The sequence below is a fragment of the Phalacrocorax carbo genome, chromosome 3 (assembly GCF_963921805.1).
Source record: "Phalacrocorax carbo chromosome 3, bPhaCar2.1, whole genome shotgun sequence".
Classification (NCBI taxonomy): domain Eukaryota; kingdom Metazoa; phylum Chordata; class Aves; order Suliformes; family Phalacrocoracidae; genus Phalacrocorax; species Phalacrocorax carbo.
Genome location: NC_087515.1, coordinates 41,557,753 through 41,576,595, shown reverse-complemented (window position 1 = coordinate 41,576,595; position 18,843 = coordinate 41,557,753). Strand labels below are relative to the sequence as shown.

The following is an 18,843-nucleotide window of genomic DNA, read 5'->3' as shown; positions in this document are numbered from 1 at the left end:
AGCAGAACCAAGTATTTGCTGGTGCTTTCACTGCTGCCACAAATGCACCCTCGCCAGCAGAGCCAGGCAAACATCACAGGGCAGAAAACAGGGCGATGTTGGTGCTGGTTCCCATTCCCTCCTGTCAGCCCCGCAAGAGGGACAGTAGGACAAGGACAGACAGCTGGGCGTGCTAGCAGCAAAATCAAGAGTAGCAGATAAAGGTGAATGGGAAATGGTTATTCACTGCCTCTTGTAATATAAGAAATTGGGTATAAAGCAAAGTAAGACAGGCTCAAAACATGCAAGCAGCACGTCATAGTGTGCAGCTGAGCCTTGGGTCTCCTTACTGCAATAATTTCAGATGCTGGAAGCTTGTTTGAGCTCAAGTGAAGCTGTATTAAAGGAAGAAAAATCCATGGCTGCCACCTCGTACTCAAAGTCTCTGAGCTCTAACTTGAATGAGGGTTGGGCAGTGTCACATCTGCTTGTGCTGTTCATATTCCTCCCAGGCACACGCTTACATCCACCGCTGGAAACCAAAAAGTGGGGTTGGGCAGACCTTGCTCTGGATTACTCTAGATTCAAATGCTTTTCATGAAAGACGACCCAGAGAACAACTGTCAGTTCTCCTGCTCTGCAGGTCAGACACCAGACCAAGGGTCCACCTCCCATTCCCACAACAGGACCTGGCACTGTCCACCCATTTGGCCATGTGCCTGTTGCTCTGCGCAGCAGCAGCCGAGATGCAGGGAGATCCTGGGAGAGGGCTGGAGCCAAGGAGTTGGCAGGAAGCTCCTGACTGCCAGAACTGGCACTTTTCCCCTGGTTACTCATTGTCGTGTTCCCCCCGCCCCCCCCCCCAGATCAGCCTCAGGAGATGCAGGCCCAGCTGATGCTGAGCATGATCCCACACATGCTAGTGCCAGGCAAGGTGAATGGGGCCAGCTTCTGCAAACTCGTGTGTTTGCTGTGGCTGTGGAATGGATCATATTTTCCAGGGCTGAAGGGAGAAAGAGGATGGGCAGCAGCTCACAGGGGACCAAGGCAGGAACAAAGGTTCAGGCACCGGGCCTCATGGCTAATGCTGTTCCCTAACACTGTACTGACACAGCCTTAAGCACATCCGAAGTCACCAGTCCCACTGCTGACTTTACAATCACCCGAGGCTGTATTCGGGACAGCTGCTCTCACAGGGGTAGCTGAGGTTTGAGGGAGTAAAAGCACTTTTTTTCTGCCCTTTAAATCTGCCACCCTTTTGCTTTCAGGAGGGAGACGGGACCAGACCAATAACCAGTAGCACCAGCACAGCTGAAGCAGGAGGCTGTTTCTCATGCAATAGCAGACACTGGTGTTCCCCAGCTTGGCTTGTGTCACAGCAGGTATATTACCATGGGATATCACATCCAAACAGCAGTTTGACACAGTGCTTTTTCTCTGCAAGAAAACAGGGACCTGAGCTCTTGCTGCTGCCCTAGAAGCAGCACCTGGGAAAGGGCAGGCTCGCTGATGCCCATGCAGAGGCCACGCTTGCCAAAAAGCCCCTGACAAGTTCACAGGAATCCTCACAGCTCCTGGAGAAATGCTTTCCCAGATCTTTTTCACAGGATGCACAACAGTAAATGCACAGGTGATCTCCTGTAGCCTTGAAAGAGCCTTAGAAGCTGATTTTCAGGATGATCAGAACCCTTACGTTAAAGCTGAGTGCTGCCATTAAAAACAGAGGAGCTTTGCCAGTGTTTTCACGGAAAAGGAAGCAGGGGTTGCATGAGCCAAGACTAGGACTAGGAAACCCGGTCTAATTCAACAGCAAGCAGGACTAATCCAGGCGGAAAGACAGCATACAGGTAGGTAGCTGTGTTCATCATGGTAGATTTATATTGCACAACTGGAAATGTATTTTTAGAATCAGGCCTGGAAAGTGCCTCTTCAGAAAGAGATCAAGCATGCCACAGCAGGGTCATTATGGGATTTGCAGAGCACCTTCAAATGCAGGACTGCTGGGGTGACTTCATCATGTCATTAAGCCTTTCAGGATACCAGCCTCATTCCTATAGGTGTAACAAGCCTAGCACAGATGGGATTAGAAAACCTCATCCCCAGCCTGCACCACATGTGTCAGCCACACCACACACTCATGGCATTGCTTGAACCCAATGGCTGAGTTAAAGGGGACAGAATGCTCCATCGGTGTGGGCTACTCACCACCTTCCCAGGGAAAGCCCTCAGAACCCTCCCCATCAACATGCTCCTACCCCACTGTGAGTCAACACACAAAGAGCTGCCCTGCTTCTGCTTTGGGAAAGAAAGGGAAAAAATAGAGCTTCATTACCCAGCTGCTGTGCCAAGCTGCTGTTTCTTACCAGTGTTAAATTCACGCAATTTCCTACAGCTGAAAAGCAAATTAGCTCATTAAATCACCTTTATTACACCACACACAAGAACAGTGCAGAACAAAGCAGCCATGCACAAACCAACTGCAGAAAGCTACTTGATTTCCAGTTGCATTTCTGCAGATCTTCACAGAACTTTAAGGCTAGAAAAGGGTTTATACTTCGCTCATTTTCCACACGCATTCCCTCATCACTTCCACATACCTGTGGTGATCTCCCAGGGAACAAGAGTCCTGTCCTACCTGCTGGTTGCATCAGTGATGCCTCTTTCCATTCAAGCAAACTTTAAAAGCAGGTGGAGGCCATGGATCTTCTTTGGGGCTGGTTTTTGCAGGTTCAAGGGGTTGAGTTAGGCTGCACACAAGTGGAGCTGTAATCATCTCAAAGCCAGCACAGTGCAGCCTCCTGCACTCCTCCCAACTCCCAGATTTGTTCAGAAGCAAAGGCCTTACAGTTCAGAGCGCTTCAGTTAGCTGGTTTGAGTCAAAGGGATCATTTTGCTTTTAATCTGACATTCGTTTTACAGTTTACAGAGAACAAGACCTTCTGTTTAAATTGTTTATTAAAGACCAGAAGCCATGGGGGGAACTCAAATAGGGAGCCGCAGTCAAAGCTACTGCTTTTAGTTAGCTTGGATGTTGTATGGAAATTGTTCCTCAAATTACTCAACCGCTGCTATCCTACTTTTGACAGTGGGATTTCTGTGTCTCAGGCATTTGAATGCCTGTGCTCTGCCCTTTTAAAACTGGGATTAACAAGCCCAGCTTGGGTCAAGAAAAGTACACAACAGGCAGAGCATGTGGGGCAGACTCTGAAGGGTTATGTTAGCATAACGCTACCCAGAGAAACAGACAGTTCTGCTAAAACTACACCTTTTTGGGGGGGGGTTGGGGGTTGACAGGGGAGAGGCAGGGGTAGAGAAGTACAATGAAAGCATGAAGTATCATCTTAATGGGGGAGAAGCTTAACAAAGCTTAACAATGGTTGTGTTGGGCATGAACCTTTCTCCTTCCCCTCTACAGTGAGATGTTTACCCAACTGCACTACGGGCTCCACGCTAGGATCCAGCTGTGCCTCCAACACGGGATGAGTACGCTGCTTTCTATGTGTCTGCTACCATCCAATTATTGATCTGTTTTCACAATTCATCTTTATATTGCTCATACTGCTTGGTAGCTTTTGTGTCCTTTTCTGATTTTTCATATCCCTGTAATCAACAAGATCAGGACCAGAGAAGTGTTGCTCCGATTTTGTGGAAGATGAAATCAAGAACTCTTGACATTTTACAAGAGCCCAGCCACTTGGTTAAAGTTTTTGCTTACATTTCATTATTTGTAACTTATTCAGGGAACAGATCATTTAACTATGTCTTTTGAAGAAGAATCTCGCCTTTCTTAATGCAGGGCTAAATATAGAACACATTGAAAGGTCACACCTGAAAGAAGCCACTCAAATCCATGACTGGAATAACATGCAAACTCCTTACAATTGCTTCTTTTTTGTGATCTTAATCCACATGTGCAGACCGGACACCTTATGTGACAGCAGAAGGGCCATCTCCAGCCACCTTTCACATCTCTTGGAAACAAAGCAACAGACAATCCCAGAATTTCTATTTTTGAAAAGTGTTTACTCACGTAGTTTGAATAAATTAATTTGCAAATAAAAATTAAACTACAGTATACTATAGTTTGAATAAAATGATTAGAACAACTACAATACAGGGATTTCTTGCTGCATAAGTTTCATTACTTAATGCATATAATCTGGAAAATGTCAAAATTGGTTATATTTCTATGGAAAGGGAGTAACAGCAGTTACTTATACATGACAGCTAACTGAACTTATAATACAGGTTGCCTGACACATGCATTTCCTGAGTGAACCAAACAACACAATTTTTTAAAAATGGAGAAACAATTGACAAAGTAAATAATTCATGACATCTAAGCAAAATAGGTCTCTCTAAACCAAGAAAATCTGAGAACAGCTTTGAAAGGAAAAATTAAAGCTATGCTATAAAGTATAGAAATTTGCTACTGTCAATTATACAGTACATACATTTAAAAAAAGAATATGAAGCTGGCCAAAAAAGCTCAACTCATTCCTAAAAAGGTCAGGTTGTGTATTTGCCATGAAGCACCGTGGGTTAGCAGCAAAGCTGGATGTAGTGCACTGGCCTTTTCTGGTGGATGCAGAAGGGAAGGAAGGGTAGGGAAGGGAGAGCGGAGAGAGGCTAACTAGAGCCCACCACAATGTGAGCAGACCTTATGGAAGCATCCCAAACCGAGGTCTACAAGTCCAGTCCAGTCCCAGCTCAAGCTCTGCCCTAACAGATTGCCAATTGTGACAAGTCACACGAGGACGCAGGCACACATTCCTTGGGTACCAGGCTTCAGCTTTATTCCGTGTGACCTAGATGAGTATTTGCACCCAGCTCCTCGCAGCAGGGTAAAGGCAAGCCCGTGGCTCCCACACACCCAAGTGTGCCAGTTTGCAATGGGCGAGAAGAAAGGCAGAACACCTGACTGACATGCCTGTCACAAGCTGTGACCTTGGCCAATTCACAAATTGCTCCCTGCTCCCCACACACATGTACGGGCACAGCCGCCTCCCCCCTCACCCCCTGCCTCAAACAGCAGGGAACAAAAGGAGCCTCATCTTTCAGGTTTGTTAATGTTTAACATTGGAAAAACCCTCACAAATGCCACTAATGCTAAATAAAGAGATGTGTTAGCATGAAGGGAGAAAAAAATCCTTAATCTAGACTAAGTTGCATATTCAAAGAATCTGGCAAATATTTTCCTCATAACCAGATCTTAAGTACAGTCCTACCAAAAAGACATTTTAAGAAGTCCTTCTTAGCTACCTTTCAACATGGTTAAAGCACACCTTTATGCCATCATAATTTGCATTAGCTTTGTTTAAAAAGCATTTTAACTATTCTAAGAATTCAGTATTTTAGATCAAAAAGATTCTTCTACCATTTCCATCTCATGTCCTTCTTCATCCAGAACTACTCTAACACATCCAATTGTTGGATGAGCACACTATGACCATGCTACTCTCTAAACATTCTATGTATTTTCAATAATAAAGATAAATAGAAAAGAGTTAATATACACATTATATTTTACAACATTTGCATCCAAGCTGTAAACTAATGTTCTTTGAACTATTTACCCTCCATATACAAAAAGAATGAAACAACTTTCAAACACTGTGGGCATGTTATTCAAAACCATTAAACGGAAGGCATCAAAGTTCACCCTACAACACTTCCTTCACCTCTTCAGAAGTAGTTACTAAAAAAAAAGCAGGAATTCTCCTCCTTCTCCCCCATTTCTTTTATTTCCAGACTTTTCTCAGTAGAGAGGGATTTAGCTGTTGTAACAAAAATCCAAAAATTCTTCATTTTAATGCAAACCAGCAAAGCCCAGAGAATACGAAAAACAGTTGGTTTAAAATTCAGAATAGCTTAGCTTATCAGTTTACTGCAGTCCTCAGTAACACATGTGCTAGTCAAGAGGTCCTTGGAAAATGAGTCTGATGTAACCTTGCTCACCAGCCAGCTGATGCGCACAGAACGGACAGGCTGCATGAAAAGTGTGAGTACCATGAGGAAGAGGAATTTGGGACCAATATGCAGTTGTCTTTTCTGAGCACACGTGGCCACATGGGCTGAACGCATGAGTTGGAGGTCCTGCATCCACATAAAATCCTGCTTCACATCCAAGCCACAGAGGCACATAGGGGCCGACAGAGCGGCACATGGGACATTCGCGATCCTTGCCGTCTCTCTCCTCTTTGTTTCCCCAATTGTGATATCCATGGACATGGCCACAGTTCAGATACACCCACGGCTGCTTTTCGTCTACAACATCTTTTCTCTTCATGCTGGGAAATGCCAAGGTGTTAAACCCCACAGGACACTGGGGTCTTGCTGCATTTATTTCCTGTCTCAGCGCTTCCAGGTGCTTGACAGTAGGAGTGCGTGAAAGTCCTTCTGCAGTGCGCCACAGTAGCGTTGCTCCACACAGGTCAATTAGAGAGCCATCTTGGAGTTGGTTTGTTTCATTCTCAACCTTGTGATGGACAAAGAGAAAGAGAGGTGTCACCTAAGGTTACCTGAAGAATAACACAAGGCACTGGAAGATGCAGAGAAAAAGTTTCAAGCAGTTCCTGACTGTCCTACACAAGATACCCACAGAGAGCCCAGTGTCAGCTTCTCCTTCCCCTCTTTTTTTAAAAAAGAAAAAGAGAACAAACCCCAAAATCTTCTTGACAAGTCTTGTTGGGTCCTCCATAACATTTTAGACTGTTTTCTTCAAACACACTTTTACAGATGGCTTTCCTCTCCTCCAGAAAAAGTCAGCTGTCAGCATTCCTAGCTAGATGCATCACTCAGGTGTTTATGTAGCATTTCTTTTTGCTACGAGACCCCAAGTCATACTAAAACTAATTGTCTCCTGGAAATGTTGCCAATGCTTTGGAAACAAGAGGAAGAGGAAAACTCGGAATGCCAAGGTGAAAATGGATATCCAGGTATCTAAGCATGTGTCAATAAAACTATAATTATTCTTTATTATTCTATAAAAGAAAAGTGTGAAAACCGCAACAGCATAAGTTACGGTTAAGTCTCAAGAGGGAGAATCAGGAAAATACTCTTTAAAATGTGCACATGACTACAGGAGTTTGCAGAAGAGCGTAGTGGACTGGCAACTCAATTTAGGAGAGCAGTCTAGATCTGCAATTAAGTACTAGTTTGCAGATAAGTGTCAGTTATTCAGGTTGACCAAGACACCTTCGTGTATGAACAAGGACACATAAAAAGTCAGCATAACTAATTACAGAGGTGACATCTACACTGAACAAGGCAGATTCCAGCCTCTGTTTATGCCCTAGCTGTACCACTACCGTTGTACCCATTTTAAACAGGCTGCATAAAATATCGGTCACTACTCTTACCATTTTTCCCCTCTGCTGAGCTGATCTGGTTTCACGGAGGCTGAACACATTCCCACACACAGATATCTCTCTCCATACCCCTGGCTTGGAGTCTTCTGTAAATCCATTACGGGGATGCATAACAAGAACTCCATTTGTGGTTAGCCCATCCATTTGCCCATCTGATGTCTTCCACTTCGCAGCTTTCTCCTAAGAGAAATTACATCAATGAAAACTTTTAATTTTTCTGTGGTGGAGCTGTATATTAGTTTAAAAATAAGCCTGCATTGAACTCTGAGGAAAAAACAAAGGAGTTCCCTTACCCCAAGAAAGATGTTTTTTGAAGAGTCAAATCCTGCCGCATATATTCTTGCTGTAAAAGGAGGGTTACGTTCACATATGATTCTGCAGGCAAACCTTGATATAGTGCTCTGCACAGACTGTGTATCTGAGTTACTCTGACTTCCAGGAACTGTATCTGTCACAACAAAGTCTATAGGACTCTCCGTTGACCGACCAATCTGGAAAGGGATTAAAAAAACCCAAATGCACCTGTTTAGAAGTTTGCCTTTGGGTTTAAGAATATTCAAACTCAAAGCATTTAAGTGATTGAGGAAAAAAAAAAGGGTGACATCCCAGTCTGAAGCATTCCCCTCCACCAATCTAAATTTAGGTTTCTACAGCCTAATCTGAATTGATGAGTTATTCCACCTCCATGTGATCAAAGTTATTCAGAAGACTGAGTACAGCCAACTGAAGGAAGGGGAAACAAAATGATGTAATTACATCAATTTTGAGACAATTTCCCATTGAAGGTCTTATCAGAAAGGTTACACTCAGGTCAGCCAGACCAGCTGCAGCAGCACCAGAAGAGCTAGGAAACTGTAGTTAGATGAAAGAAAAGTGGTATTCAGTCGCTTTGCATGCCCAGAATATTCTGAACAATGCCGGGCTAGATGGAGGTGTAGACGTAGGAAAATTAGACTATGTGAGCTGACTCTTTAGCTCTGGTTGGGGCACTGAGACGCAGCAAACCTGTCAGGAAAGACCTGGTACAAGATGTTTATGGTGGGGAGGGATTACATTAACACGCACAGAACACAACATCTGACTACAACCAGATTTTTCTAGTAGCTGCACCTTCTTTTCTGGTTGCATGAAAGAATGAGTTTTGTAGTCCCATACAACTCCACCAGGTTTGACAGAATTGCATGGGTTTCACTGCTTTTCCAGTCAGCCTATCTTGTCCTTTTCCTTATAAAGCACGAAGAAAAGTTATATCCTTCTCCCAAACATCCATCTAGCCAGATTTTAAGCCCACTTACACACTACTACCTTTCCCTTACTTCCTAAGCTCTCAACAGTCTCTTATAGAATAGCTGGTACTATTAAGACTGATTAACTGCTGAGGCAGGAGACCCAAAAGCCTGAGGTGCATTTTGGTGAAAGCTTTCATGAGACTGAAACTGCTTTGTCAGAATATATTTTTCTATTGCTTCTTAGGCAGGATAACCCACCAGTACACAGGGATTGCCACTGGCAATTTCAGAGCAGCATACACGCCACAGCATGCCTGAAGAGAGAACACTTACACAAACAATAGCTTATGCTGCAGTTAGTTCGTTACAGCTCTTTTTCTCTGTTGTAGGTATTTGCAGTTGCATAGCAGCTTCCTCCACCACTTACCAACAAGTCCCACCTCCTTAGATCCTACAGTGGCATCACAGCTAAATGCTGCGACAGCAAAACTCCTTGCCATAAATTAGCAACAACAACAACAAAAAAATATCAACACAAGATCAGTCCAGGAATCAGAAGGAACCAAGCACACAAAAACCCCCAAAACAAAACCCTTCCTTTTGAGAAAAACAGGAAACAATTATAAGATACGAGCGCACACCACAGCTGCAAATGTGTTTGTGGTTCCTTCTTGCACATACAGGAACTGCAGCAAAGTTGCACTGAACTGCCAGCACATCAGAACTGGGACTCCTCTCTCTACATTTCCCAGCACTTTAGACTTATTTCTAGGTCTGCCTAAAGGGATTAGGCATATTTTTCATATTGGTTGTGTCAAAAGCTTTTCTGTAGTTTCCCATTGTATTTCTTTTACCCCATCTCCCACTGGCAGATCCCAAATCACTTTGTAAATGCTAGAAGCAAAGTTCCAAGTGCTTAAAGAGAACTGTGCACTTTATTCTTCATTTTGCAAGGAGCAACTAGGAGATGGGTTACATGACTTGCAGTCCAACAATCAAAGGCAAAGCCATAATCCTGTGCATTAGTCACATAAAACCAACTTTCACCTCTGACCAAGCCTACAAGAGATGCAGATATACAGCCTTGTTCATGTGATGGCCTTGGGAATGAACAGAATTAAACGTCTGACGAGTAGAGTGCAGAACGCGACACATGCATACTTTTGGGTCTGAGGAAAAAAGCCTTTTGAGAGGATGTCTTGTTAGAAACTACCAAAAGCAAAAATAAATTTATCATATTTACTTCACATACCTGGAACATATCTGTGTTGCTGTCATGTGTATATTCAACTACTACTGTCTGGGCCCGAGACAAAGTGTAAGATATACTGTGTTGGTCCTTATTACTTATTGCCTATGGAAAAAATGCCAAATATTATTGAACCAGTGAACAATAACTCTACTGAATACAGCAGCAAAGCAGACAATATATGTAACTATACTCTTGTTCTGCTCAATTAATGCACTAAGGCAGATGGTTGTTAGTGACACGCCTGTAGTTCAACTTCACAAAAACCAGTCCTGGCCATTAAAAAAAGCTGCAGGATTGATTCAGCAACAGACCAAACTGGTCTCCTCACCACAGGCTGCAACAAAATATATGTAACCAAGACATATTATTAGTCATGCTTTGTGTTAAAGCAACACCGGCCTTAACACAAAAGAAAACAACCAAGTGCAAAGGGTAAAACTGAATGTAACACCTTCATGGCCACCTCAGCCTGAACTTCTCCAACACCAAAATGAGGACAAAAATTTAGGGACTTCACTCTATAACTGAGAGCCAAGTTGATACTAAAATCAGTGATGATTAATAAGATACATGGCCAAAAAAGGTAACAAGTAGTGGTGGTAAACAAGATAAAAATGGAGAAACAGCACAGATTGCAGAAGTTGTAGCAAAGTATTCTAGGTTTCTGTTTGTTATTTTAGATTTTCATTCTGCAACTGCTTACTAGGAAGTGAACAAAGACTCTTCTAAACTGCTTCTAAATAGCACTTATTTGAACACCATAAAGAAGTAGTAAAAATACATGTGCTTTTCACAGATCTCCTATAGATGCAATTCTATTACAAGAAGTTTGGTTAGCAAAATGCTTTTGACTTCAGAATACTTTATGTCATTCCTTGAATTGAGGAATCAATATTTGTAAATGTCAAGGTATTTAGGGAGTCAAACACTCAACTGCATTTAAGGGCTTGATCTCAACACTGGAGATCTCTAAACAGCCCTTTAAGTATTCTCAAATTCCACTGGTTTTAGAAGAAATGCTCCATTTGTTATTGAACATAATTTTACATACACTTGAACTGCCACAGTACAGAAGTATTTCATGGTAACACCTTAGCTGTAATATATTACTTTTGACATAAAATACAATTCAACTTCAGGACCTAAGCCCTTCTCTTACTGCTTCTTAATGGCAAGTCTGAACTGGATTATGAGCAGTATAAAATGTGCCCTGCAAAACCCACCTGTCCTCATCCCTGGGGAACTCCTACCCATTGGACAGAACAGCAAGTGCATGCAGAGCATTGCAAAGGACCATTTCAAAGTCAGCTTCACATGAAGCAAAGTTAGCCCTAAGGCATGAATGAGTGTGAAAAGAGGAAGGCTAGAACAGATATCTGTAGTGAACTTGGAAGGAAAACAAGATAGAAAGTGTTTTACATGACTAGCCTGTGCCCTGAACATTCATGTTCCAAAAATAAACATTTTTATTTCTGGACACCTCACAGACTGGGCACCAGATCTGTTTTGCTGAATGGTTTCTTACTAACCCTGACAGGTACAAAAAACTTGGATAAACATGAACTATTCTTTTTGTGGCCAGAACTTCATGCTTTTTACATAATTTCATCTCAGCATAGCAGTACTGACTTCACTGAACTCTTCAGACAGCACCAGGAGAAATAAGACTTATCTAGACAAGTCAAGCTTACCTTTGCTGCTTGAGGGGTACAGGCAATATGCACAGTGCTAGGTTTTACCCCATTTGCCTTGGCCCTTTTAAATAAAGCAAACCTACTTTTTCTTCTTCCTCTATCTCCATTTGGGAGAGACCCATTGTACCTATCAAAAAAGAAAGAACAAAATCCATCTTCCTGTATTGCATAGCTTTCCACAAGAAACAGACCCACAAGAAGTTTCCTACTAAGCACAAAGTCTTCTTAATTAGTATGGTATTGAAAAAAGTCACAGACTTCTAATTAATCACATCTATTTAAATCTGAGAAATGATAACACAGTATCAAAGCATGCTCACAGAATTACAGCATACGCACACAAAGCTTGTAGGGTAAGGAATGCTACCCAGATTAATCTCAAAGCTACTATTGACAAGCGGAAGAGACTCTGGTCCCAAACATAACAACAAGTAAGGGTATATGCCTATCTGTAGCTTTACTTTTGGCATGGTGTGTTCACACAGTAAATGAAAAAAAAAAACCTGTGAACACTCACCTAAGCCCAGAGGAGAGCTAATATTATAGAGAATTTTGGTGTTAAAAAACCTTGTAAGAAATAGACATGCTGCTGAGACTGATTTAATCCACCAGAAAACCCTCAGACCCTCACTTTAAGCATTTCAACATAAACAGGCCAGCCAGCAAATTTGCTTTATTCAAATCTTCTGTTTGCACTTAAATATTATAGAGTCAGCTACCACATTCTTAGAAAACTCTTTTGTTTTACTTCAAGTCCTAGGGAACCTCTCCTTCCACATGATCTCGTTAGTACAACCTGGAACCAAGGAGGAAACCCTTCACAATCTGGCTGCCTTTGTCATGAAACACTTACCTGGGAAGAACACAAGAGGCGAAAATAAACTTAGATCTACTCAACCCTACCTCCAAGCTATTGCTGTCACAAAGTATGTGTGCTGCAGTGCAACTTTCCAATGTATCATGTTATATGTAATGCTGGGTTGCCATTGAAAAAGGTAGCCCTCCCTCCATTCACTCCCTTACATGAGATCAGGTACCCAAGAAAAGCTGTGCTTAGTTGCAGGCACAGTAGATACACTGCAAAAGAGGGGAGTTTGAGTGAGAGGTTGTGGGACCATCTCTCACAGCAGCCTGCAATTTATCTGCTTTAAATGCACCCTGAAATTCTACCTTCATTCCCACTTCCAACCAAGACATGAACACTTACCCTAATACAATCAATTCACCATATTTTACTGGTGCTTTTGATGGATGATTTTCTTGATCAGGAGAAAACATGAGCTTAGCTAATGGCTTCTTCTCAAATTTCAGGTCTCTGATCAAGAGTTGTGGCACACTTTTTTCATTATTTCCTATAAAAACAAAGATAAAATTAAGTGTAAGAGAAAAGACTCAAATCCATCAATTACATAAATGTGCAGACCTGTCTGATACAATAGGTACAATATTTTGTGTTTCCCATATTTTGGTTTTGCCTGAAATACTTTTAAAAACATCCATATAAAACCATATCAATTAAGGTTGGATTGCCTGGAAGAAATACCAGATCACAAAACCACACAAGTGCATTTAGAAAATTCCAGTATGGCCTTGATAAAACATCCACAGTTGTTTCATGCTAGTTTTCAGTATAAATGGTATATAGCTTCATTTAGTATATTTGGTTCAACTATCAGGAAGTAGAGTCCAACAGGGATTAAATGTAAAGAAAAAACCCAAAGCAGGACCAGTCCATTAGCTAGAGATAGAAGTTTTCACAGAAAGTATCTGATTCAGAGCTTTCCAAGAAATTTCTGGATTTGCAGATGGAAGGAAGCTGTATGATGATTTAATACTGAGTCTACCACACAAGTTTGGGGTGTGCCATGTAATCTCTCATGTTTAACCTGAGACAGAAGTTATAGAAACAGCTGTTTGAAGGAGACTTCCTGAGGGAATTCCACATAATTCTTAATGAGAACAGTCTCTTGAAGTGTAACTTTTTTTCATACTTCTGCTTCGAGGAACAGTTCACACTCGTATTTTTTTACAGCTTCTCATTAGTAACATTTCCAGACACCTCTAACCTACCCAACCCATCCCTGACTTTCCTATAAAGACAGCCTATCTGACAGCACTTGCCTGATAAAGAATAAAGCTGATGACAGCCTGTTTGAGACTAACAGAAATAAGAATATTTCCTTCATTCTTCCAAGTAGGTTTTCATACCAACTCAAAAAGCTATTACGTTTTCTTAGTACTGATGGTTAACATTCTGCCTTCTGTTCAAATACACATTCCAGCCCGTATAACGTTTCTTGTATCCCATCATCAACTTTTATCATGACTACAAAGCTGTATCTCCATTTTCTTCTACCTCAATTAGACTGTAGATATTAGCAGAAAAGACGTCATAATGCAGATTTTATCTACCCCATCTTTAGTCCTAACAACAAAGAAATGGATGTGGCAGTGCTTGACACCCTGCTCACATTTGTTCGGAAGCTGATGCAGAGAGCCCTTTACTGACCTGATCTTTACCCTCTTCCAATCATCTTTGCTCCTTCACAGAGAAGCTTGGCCTTCAACATCTCTTCTCAATCTACAAATTTTTATTCAGCACTATCTGAAAATTCAGTACTTTCCTTCATTGCTTTCTTACATGCTATCCCACATATTTGGGAGGACTTCACACAAATACATGCAAAGATGCCTTGCTGTCCTCTAAACTATTGCTGTGATGCTTTCAGAATACAACCAGGAGGCTAGACAGAAACATTTCTTTTTCCTTTCATTTATCATTATTTTTCAAATACCTTCTCCTTTGCTCTCAAGTCTGGGTACTGTGGATTTCGTAGTGTTTGGAATAATAAGTTAACTGAAGACTTTGTGGTTAGCACATGTGTAATATTATTGCAACGGTATCCTGACCCACTGCTAGGTGTGTGAGGTAATAAACCTGATCTGCCCAACACTACTGTGAAGTGTCTGCGCCCCATCTACACAACAGTTACACCAATATATTTTTGTTGTATAGGAAGCAGTATTCATTTTCACTAGCTTCTATCCTGGTTCAAGCTGTATGATATCTGTCATTTAGCTGGTGCAGAAAGTGCCTTATACTGATCCAACGACCCCCATCTGTCACACAGGAATAGCAACTGCAGCATGGGAGAGCAAAGCAGTATAGTTTGCTCAGAAGCATTTCTAGATTGCTGACCCACATGTAGCAGTAAGTAAACCAGAATAGTGAGGATACTTGCTGTTACAGGTAGGGCCAAAGGTTTCGCCTTTAAAATTCTAAAATGAAGAATTTAAAGCAAACTTATCTGAAATATGTGACCTTAAACTCCTGCCATGCCTGTGACCCTAACACATGAAAGTGGAGATTGTCCCATTTGATAAACAGAATCCCACAACATTAACTGTGTTCACAGTTTTCATGTTTGCTATGGCCATCTGGGGTCTTCCTTGCCTCCTGGCATGACAACCCAGCTTGGAGCACCACACCAGCAATTCTCTCAAAACATGTGCCTCTGAAGACACTGCAGGGGTGTTTAACTGACATTAATACTGAACTATCTAGCTCTCAGTGCTTAACAGTGCTTTGTTCTCTAGCCACAGCTCCTTTCTGAAGTATTGCTACTTCAATGAGTATAAATCTGAAGTATTTAGCTGTAATATAGCTGTAAGGATATAAATATGCTTACTATGAAGTGTTTCTATGATCAGCTTCAGCATTTCTTGCTTTTTTAAAAAATCTTCTTGCATTATAGTTACTTAATATTGTCTTCTAAAAACAGCTCCTAAGGTTTTAATCTCCTCCCCAAATGCTTAACCTATTTTCTACTTCAATATAGATCTCCTCAGCAGTCTCTCCCCTGTACTTCAGTCTTTTCCACATACTACTCATTTCACCTTGGCCATTGCATTTCACATGCAATGCTTCACATTTCTTTGCTACAATACATAATGGTTGTCCTTTGAATTGGCATTTAACAACTCAGAAGAAATACTAATATGAAATCTACAGCACTGCCCATTAGGAAACAACACAGGACTAGTAAATACCATGATCAGGTTTAAAAAAAATCACCACCAAACCAGTAAACATTTGAATAGTATCCACCCAATACTATGGTGTTTGAAAAAGAGCTAATCTATTCACTTAGAGAAGATGAGAAGGCACGCATTAAAAATAACTTCAACTTTTGCCATTAGTTGTGTTTTTTTTTTTAAAAAAAGAGGTTTGGCATAACTTCTGTTCACCCAAGCGAACAATTTTATGGAAAGTTAAAAAAAATATATCTCCCAGTCACGGAGTCAGCTTCTGAGTAGAAGTAGTTACACATTAGTAGTTAAAGGAGACTCTAAATAGTTACCTGGACAGGGGGTCAGCAACCTCCTCTTTAGAGATAACTGAGCAGAAACTGTAAAAGGGGCTAACAGTTCTAAGTGACAGACTTCAGCAATGCAAGAAGTTAACTAGAACATCTTAATACAAGGAAAAGTGTCCAACATCTAATGCTCAGCTCCCTCTTAATACAGTTTTTGTTGCACGTTTAAAGAAACCCAGCAAAGTTTATCTTGGGACCAACACATATAATGGAAACCCACTACTTATTTGACTTAAGGTTCAAGAGTTAACATTCTAGAGCTGCATTAGTAAAACAACTTGTTCCTACATTTTCAAAGGCATGGCTTGAATGTTTGAACTTAACTTTTTTTAAAAAGTCTCAGAACCTATATGAGCTGCACACATCACTTTCACAGCTACTAAGACCCAGTAACTTCAAGTCAAGCACATACAAAATTCAGAGCCCCTTAAAAAATCAGTGCAATGTGCATGCTCCTTCTAACCCAGAACAATCTGCACTGTACCCAAAAGAAAGACTCATTTTGTTCCCAGAAATAACAAAGCCTAATTATATTCTTCCAATGAGGTTCCGAAGACTGGTCCAAGTGAAATCTGATGTCTGCAAGTAAAACTCAAGTGTTGTCCCACTGGAAAGGAGTCTAACAGGCCGTGGGATAACATCTCCACTCTTGAAACAGAGCAGGCTTATGGATCGTTTAAAGCTGGATAAAGCATTTAAGAACTTACAGGGGGGAATGCTCTTGAATTGAGAGGAAGGATCCACTAATTTATATAATGACGCTTCTCTTACAGAATAAACCTGTCCACTTTTTATTCCTGGAAAACTGCAAGAGACTTCTAAGGAGTGTTAGGAAAGGCTGATTAAATACGTTAAAAAGATAACTTGGCCCTTAGTGCCAGTATACAGCTAAGCAACTGACTGCTTGAGCAAAAGATATGCAAGGTAGCTTTTTGCCATGGCCATTAATTTTGCAGCAGCACCTCCTGCCACTGGTGGAGCTGGCTTTATTGAAGTAGGCTCTGAACAACCAACTGTTCCAAAACTCTGCCAAGACCCTTCCATGCTGATGGCAAACAAGGTGTTAATAGTAAGATCCCACCCCATCCTACACTCTTCCAAAATCATAGAACTGGTAGCAGCAAGTTTTCTCTTCAAGATCCATGCTTCTGCCACAGAGAAGAGACCAAAGTGTGAAAACCTCTACCTGTGCACAGTCTTGTATTAGATAATATAATAGATTTTGAGTAAAGTAACTTGCACACAGAGAAAACAGTTTCAGAAAGGCATTACTTGATTGGGTAAGAGGTGAGCACAGCTATTTGCTGTTAGCACAAAAACACGATGAGTACCAGTTAATGCTTTTTAGTTTCAAAAATAGGAAACTGGAACAGGAAGAACTCATGAATATGTAATACATTTTTATTCTTAACACAGGTTCCTCTGAAGCTGAGAGAAAGCTCATGGAAGGTAACTTGCACAATACTGTCACATGCAACTGTTTTGAGGGGCTGGAAAGATGACATCTAAACTGAAAGTGTATTTTAAATTTGTTTTAGGAATGGAAATCCATTTTCTTACAAGCCTTCTTGTTCACTATTCCCTTGAGTCACAGAAGGCAAGGACTGCTACAGCAGAAAGCAAGCCACAGATTTCTGATTATGTTCAAGTAGAAGAGAGAGCCATATCTTTGTATTCTTTCCTGTCACATTCAAACACTAGTCTCTGAATCTGGAGGCAGACTGTTCTCTGGGAAGACCTAGCAAATCATGCTTAGAGCAGATGAAGAGTTCAAGAGTCTGCCCACTGTCACTGAACATTTCATTTTTAGTGGGGGACCTAGAGATATAAACGAATTTTGGTTCATTTTGAACTATCAGCTTTAGCTTACCAGCCGTCCTCAATCCTTCAGCTGTCTTTCCTGATCATGAGAGTCATTTACAACTAGTCTTTGGTAGCTTCTACAGAAAGTCTTCAGATCGTCTTTGCACCGAGGCACAGTGCCTTGTGCGTAAGTTCGCTATTTATTAAACCAAGTACAGCTTTTGGAATTGCAGCAAGAATAGCAGTATCTTAATGGTTAAAATGGAGCAGGGGGAGGGGAGAACATAAATTCAATGAGCCCAAGCAGAGATTCATTAAACACTCGGCTGTGAGCTAAAAATACTAGAATAAAAGTCTCTCTGTAATAAATTACCAACATTTTCTAAACACAGAGCCAGCATTATAGCCTGCTAGCAACTGTAGCTAGTGCCAGTCTAGCCCTTTTCTAAAATACTGCATAAAAAAACCACTTTCACAGTATGAAAAGAAGTCCTCTGTCAATAAGTATATTAAAATAAAAATATTCTGATTCAGATGAAAAAGTTGGATTTTTTTTCAATTTTTATAATGTTATCTCCTTTATAATCTATATCTACATATCCTTAGGTTTGGATTTTTTTGGCTTTTAGAAATAAAGCACAAGACAGCTTGACTACTGAGGCTTTTATTTTTATACAATTTGCTATTTGTAGTTCTCCATTTACTATCCATGCAATTCTCATATCCAGCTCTTCCCTCAGCAATTCTGTGTTAAATCAGGGGGATACAGACAAAATATAATCCAACCCTTATCACAGGTATGCAGTGACATGACAAGCCACAAACAAGCTTGGAAAATCCTGATTAGCTATTAGGGGAAAAGAACAGTCCAGAGAGGCTGTGGGATCTCCATCCTTGGAGGTATTAAAACCTCAGCTGCATGTAGCCCTGAAAAACCAGGTATAAGGCAGTCTAGTCCCACTTTGAGTAGGGGGACTGGACCAGACAACCTCCCAATCTGAATTATTCTAGAAATACAATTAATTTAGGATGCCCATAACAGTTTTATCGAGCAACTGAAATATGCACTTTAGGCACATTTTTGATCAGTTAGACATAAATTATCAGCAATTCTATTACCAATGAAACTAAATTTTATCC

General features: G+C 41.1%; 1 protein-coding gene across 3 annotated transcripts in view; it reads right to left on the bottom strand.

The window, feature by feature from the left end:
• Window positions 1-4,099: 4,099 nt before the first annotated feature.
• The window catches only part of PELI1 (pellino E3 ubiquitin protein ligase 1), a 46,150-nt gene continuing 31,406 nt past the window's right edge, over window positions 4,100-18,843 (bottom strand). For all 3 annotated transcript variants that reach the window (XM_064446676.1, XM_064446678.1, XM_009505207.2), the window contains 6 exons: window positions 12,732-12,876; window positions 11,522-11,651; window positions 9,831-9,932; window positions 7,643-7,840; window positions 7,341-7,529; window positions 4,100-6,457 (listed from right to left, as the gene is read on the bottom strand). In XM_064446676.1, the coding sequence (XP_064302746.1) occupies window positions 5,891-6,457; window positions 7,341-7,529; window positions 7,643-7,840; window positions 9,831-9,932; window positions 11,522-11,651; window positions 12,732-12,876 (1,331 nt within the window). In that variant the 3' untranslated portion in view covers window positions 4,100-5,890. The remainder of the gene's footprint in view (window positions 6,458-7,340; window positions 7,530-7,642; window positions 7,841-9,830; window positions 9,933-11,521; window positions 11,652-12,731; window positions 12,877-18,843) is intronic.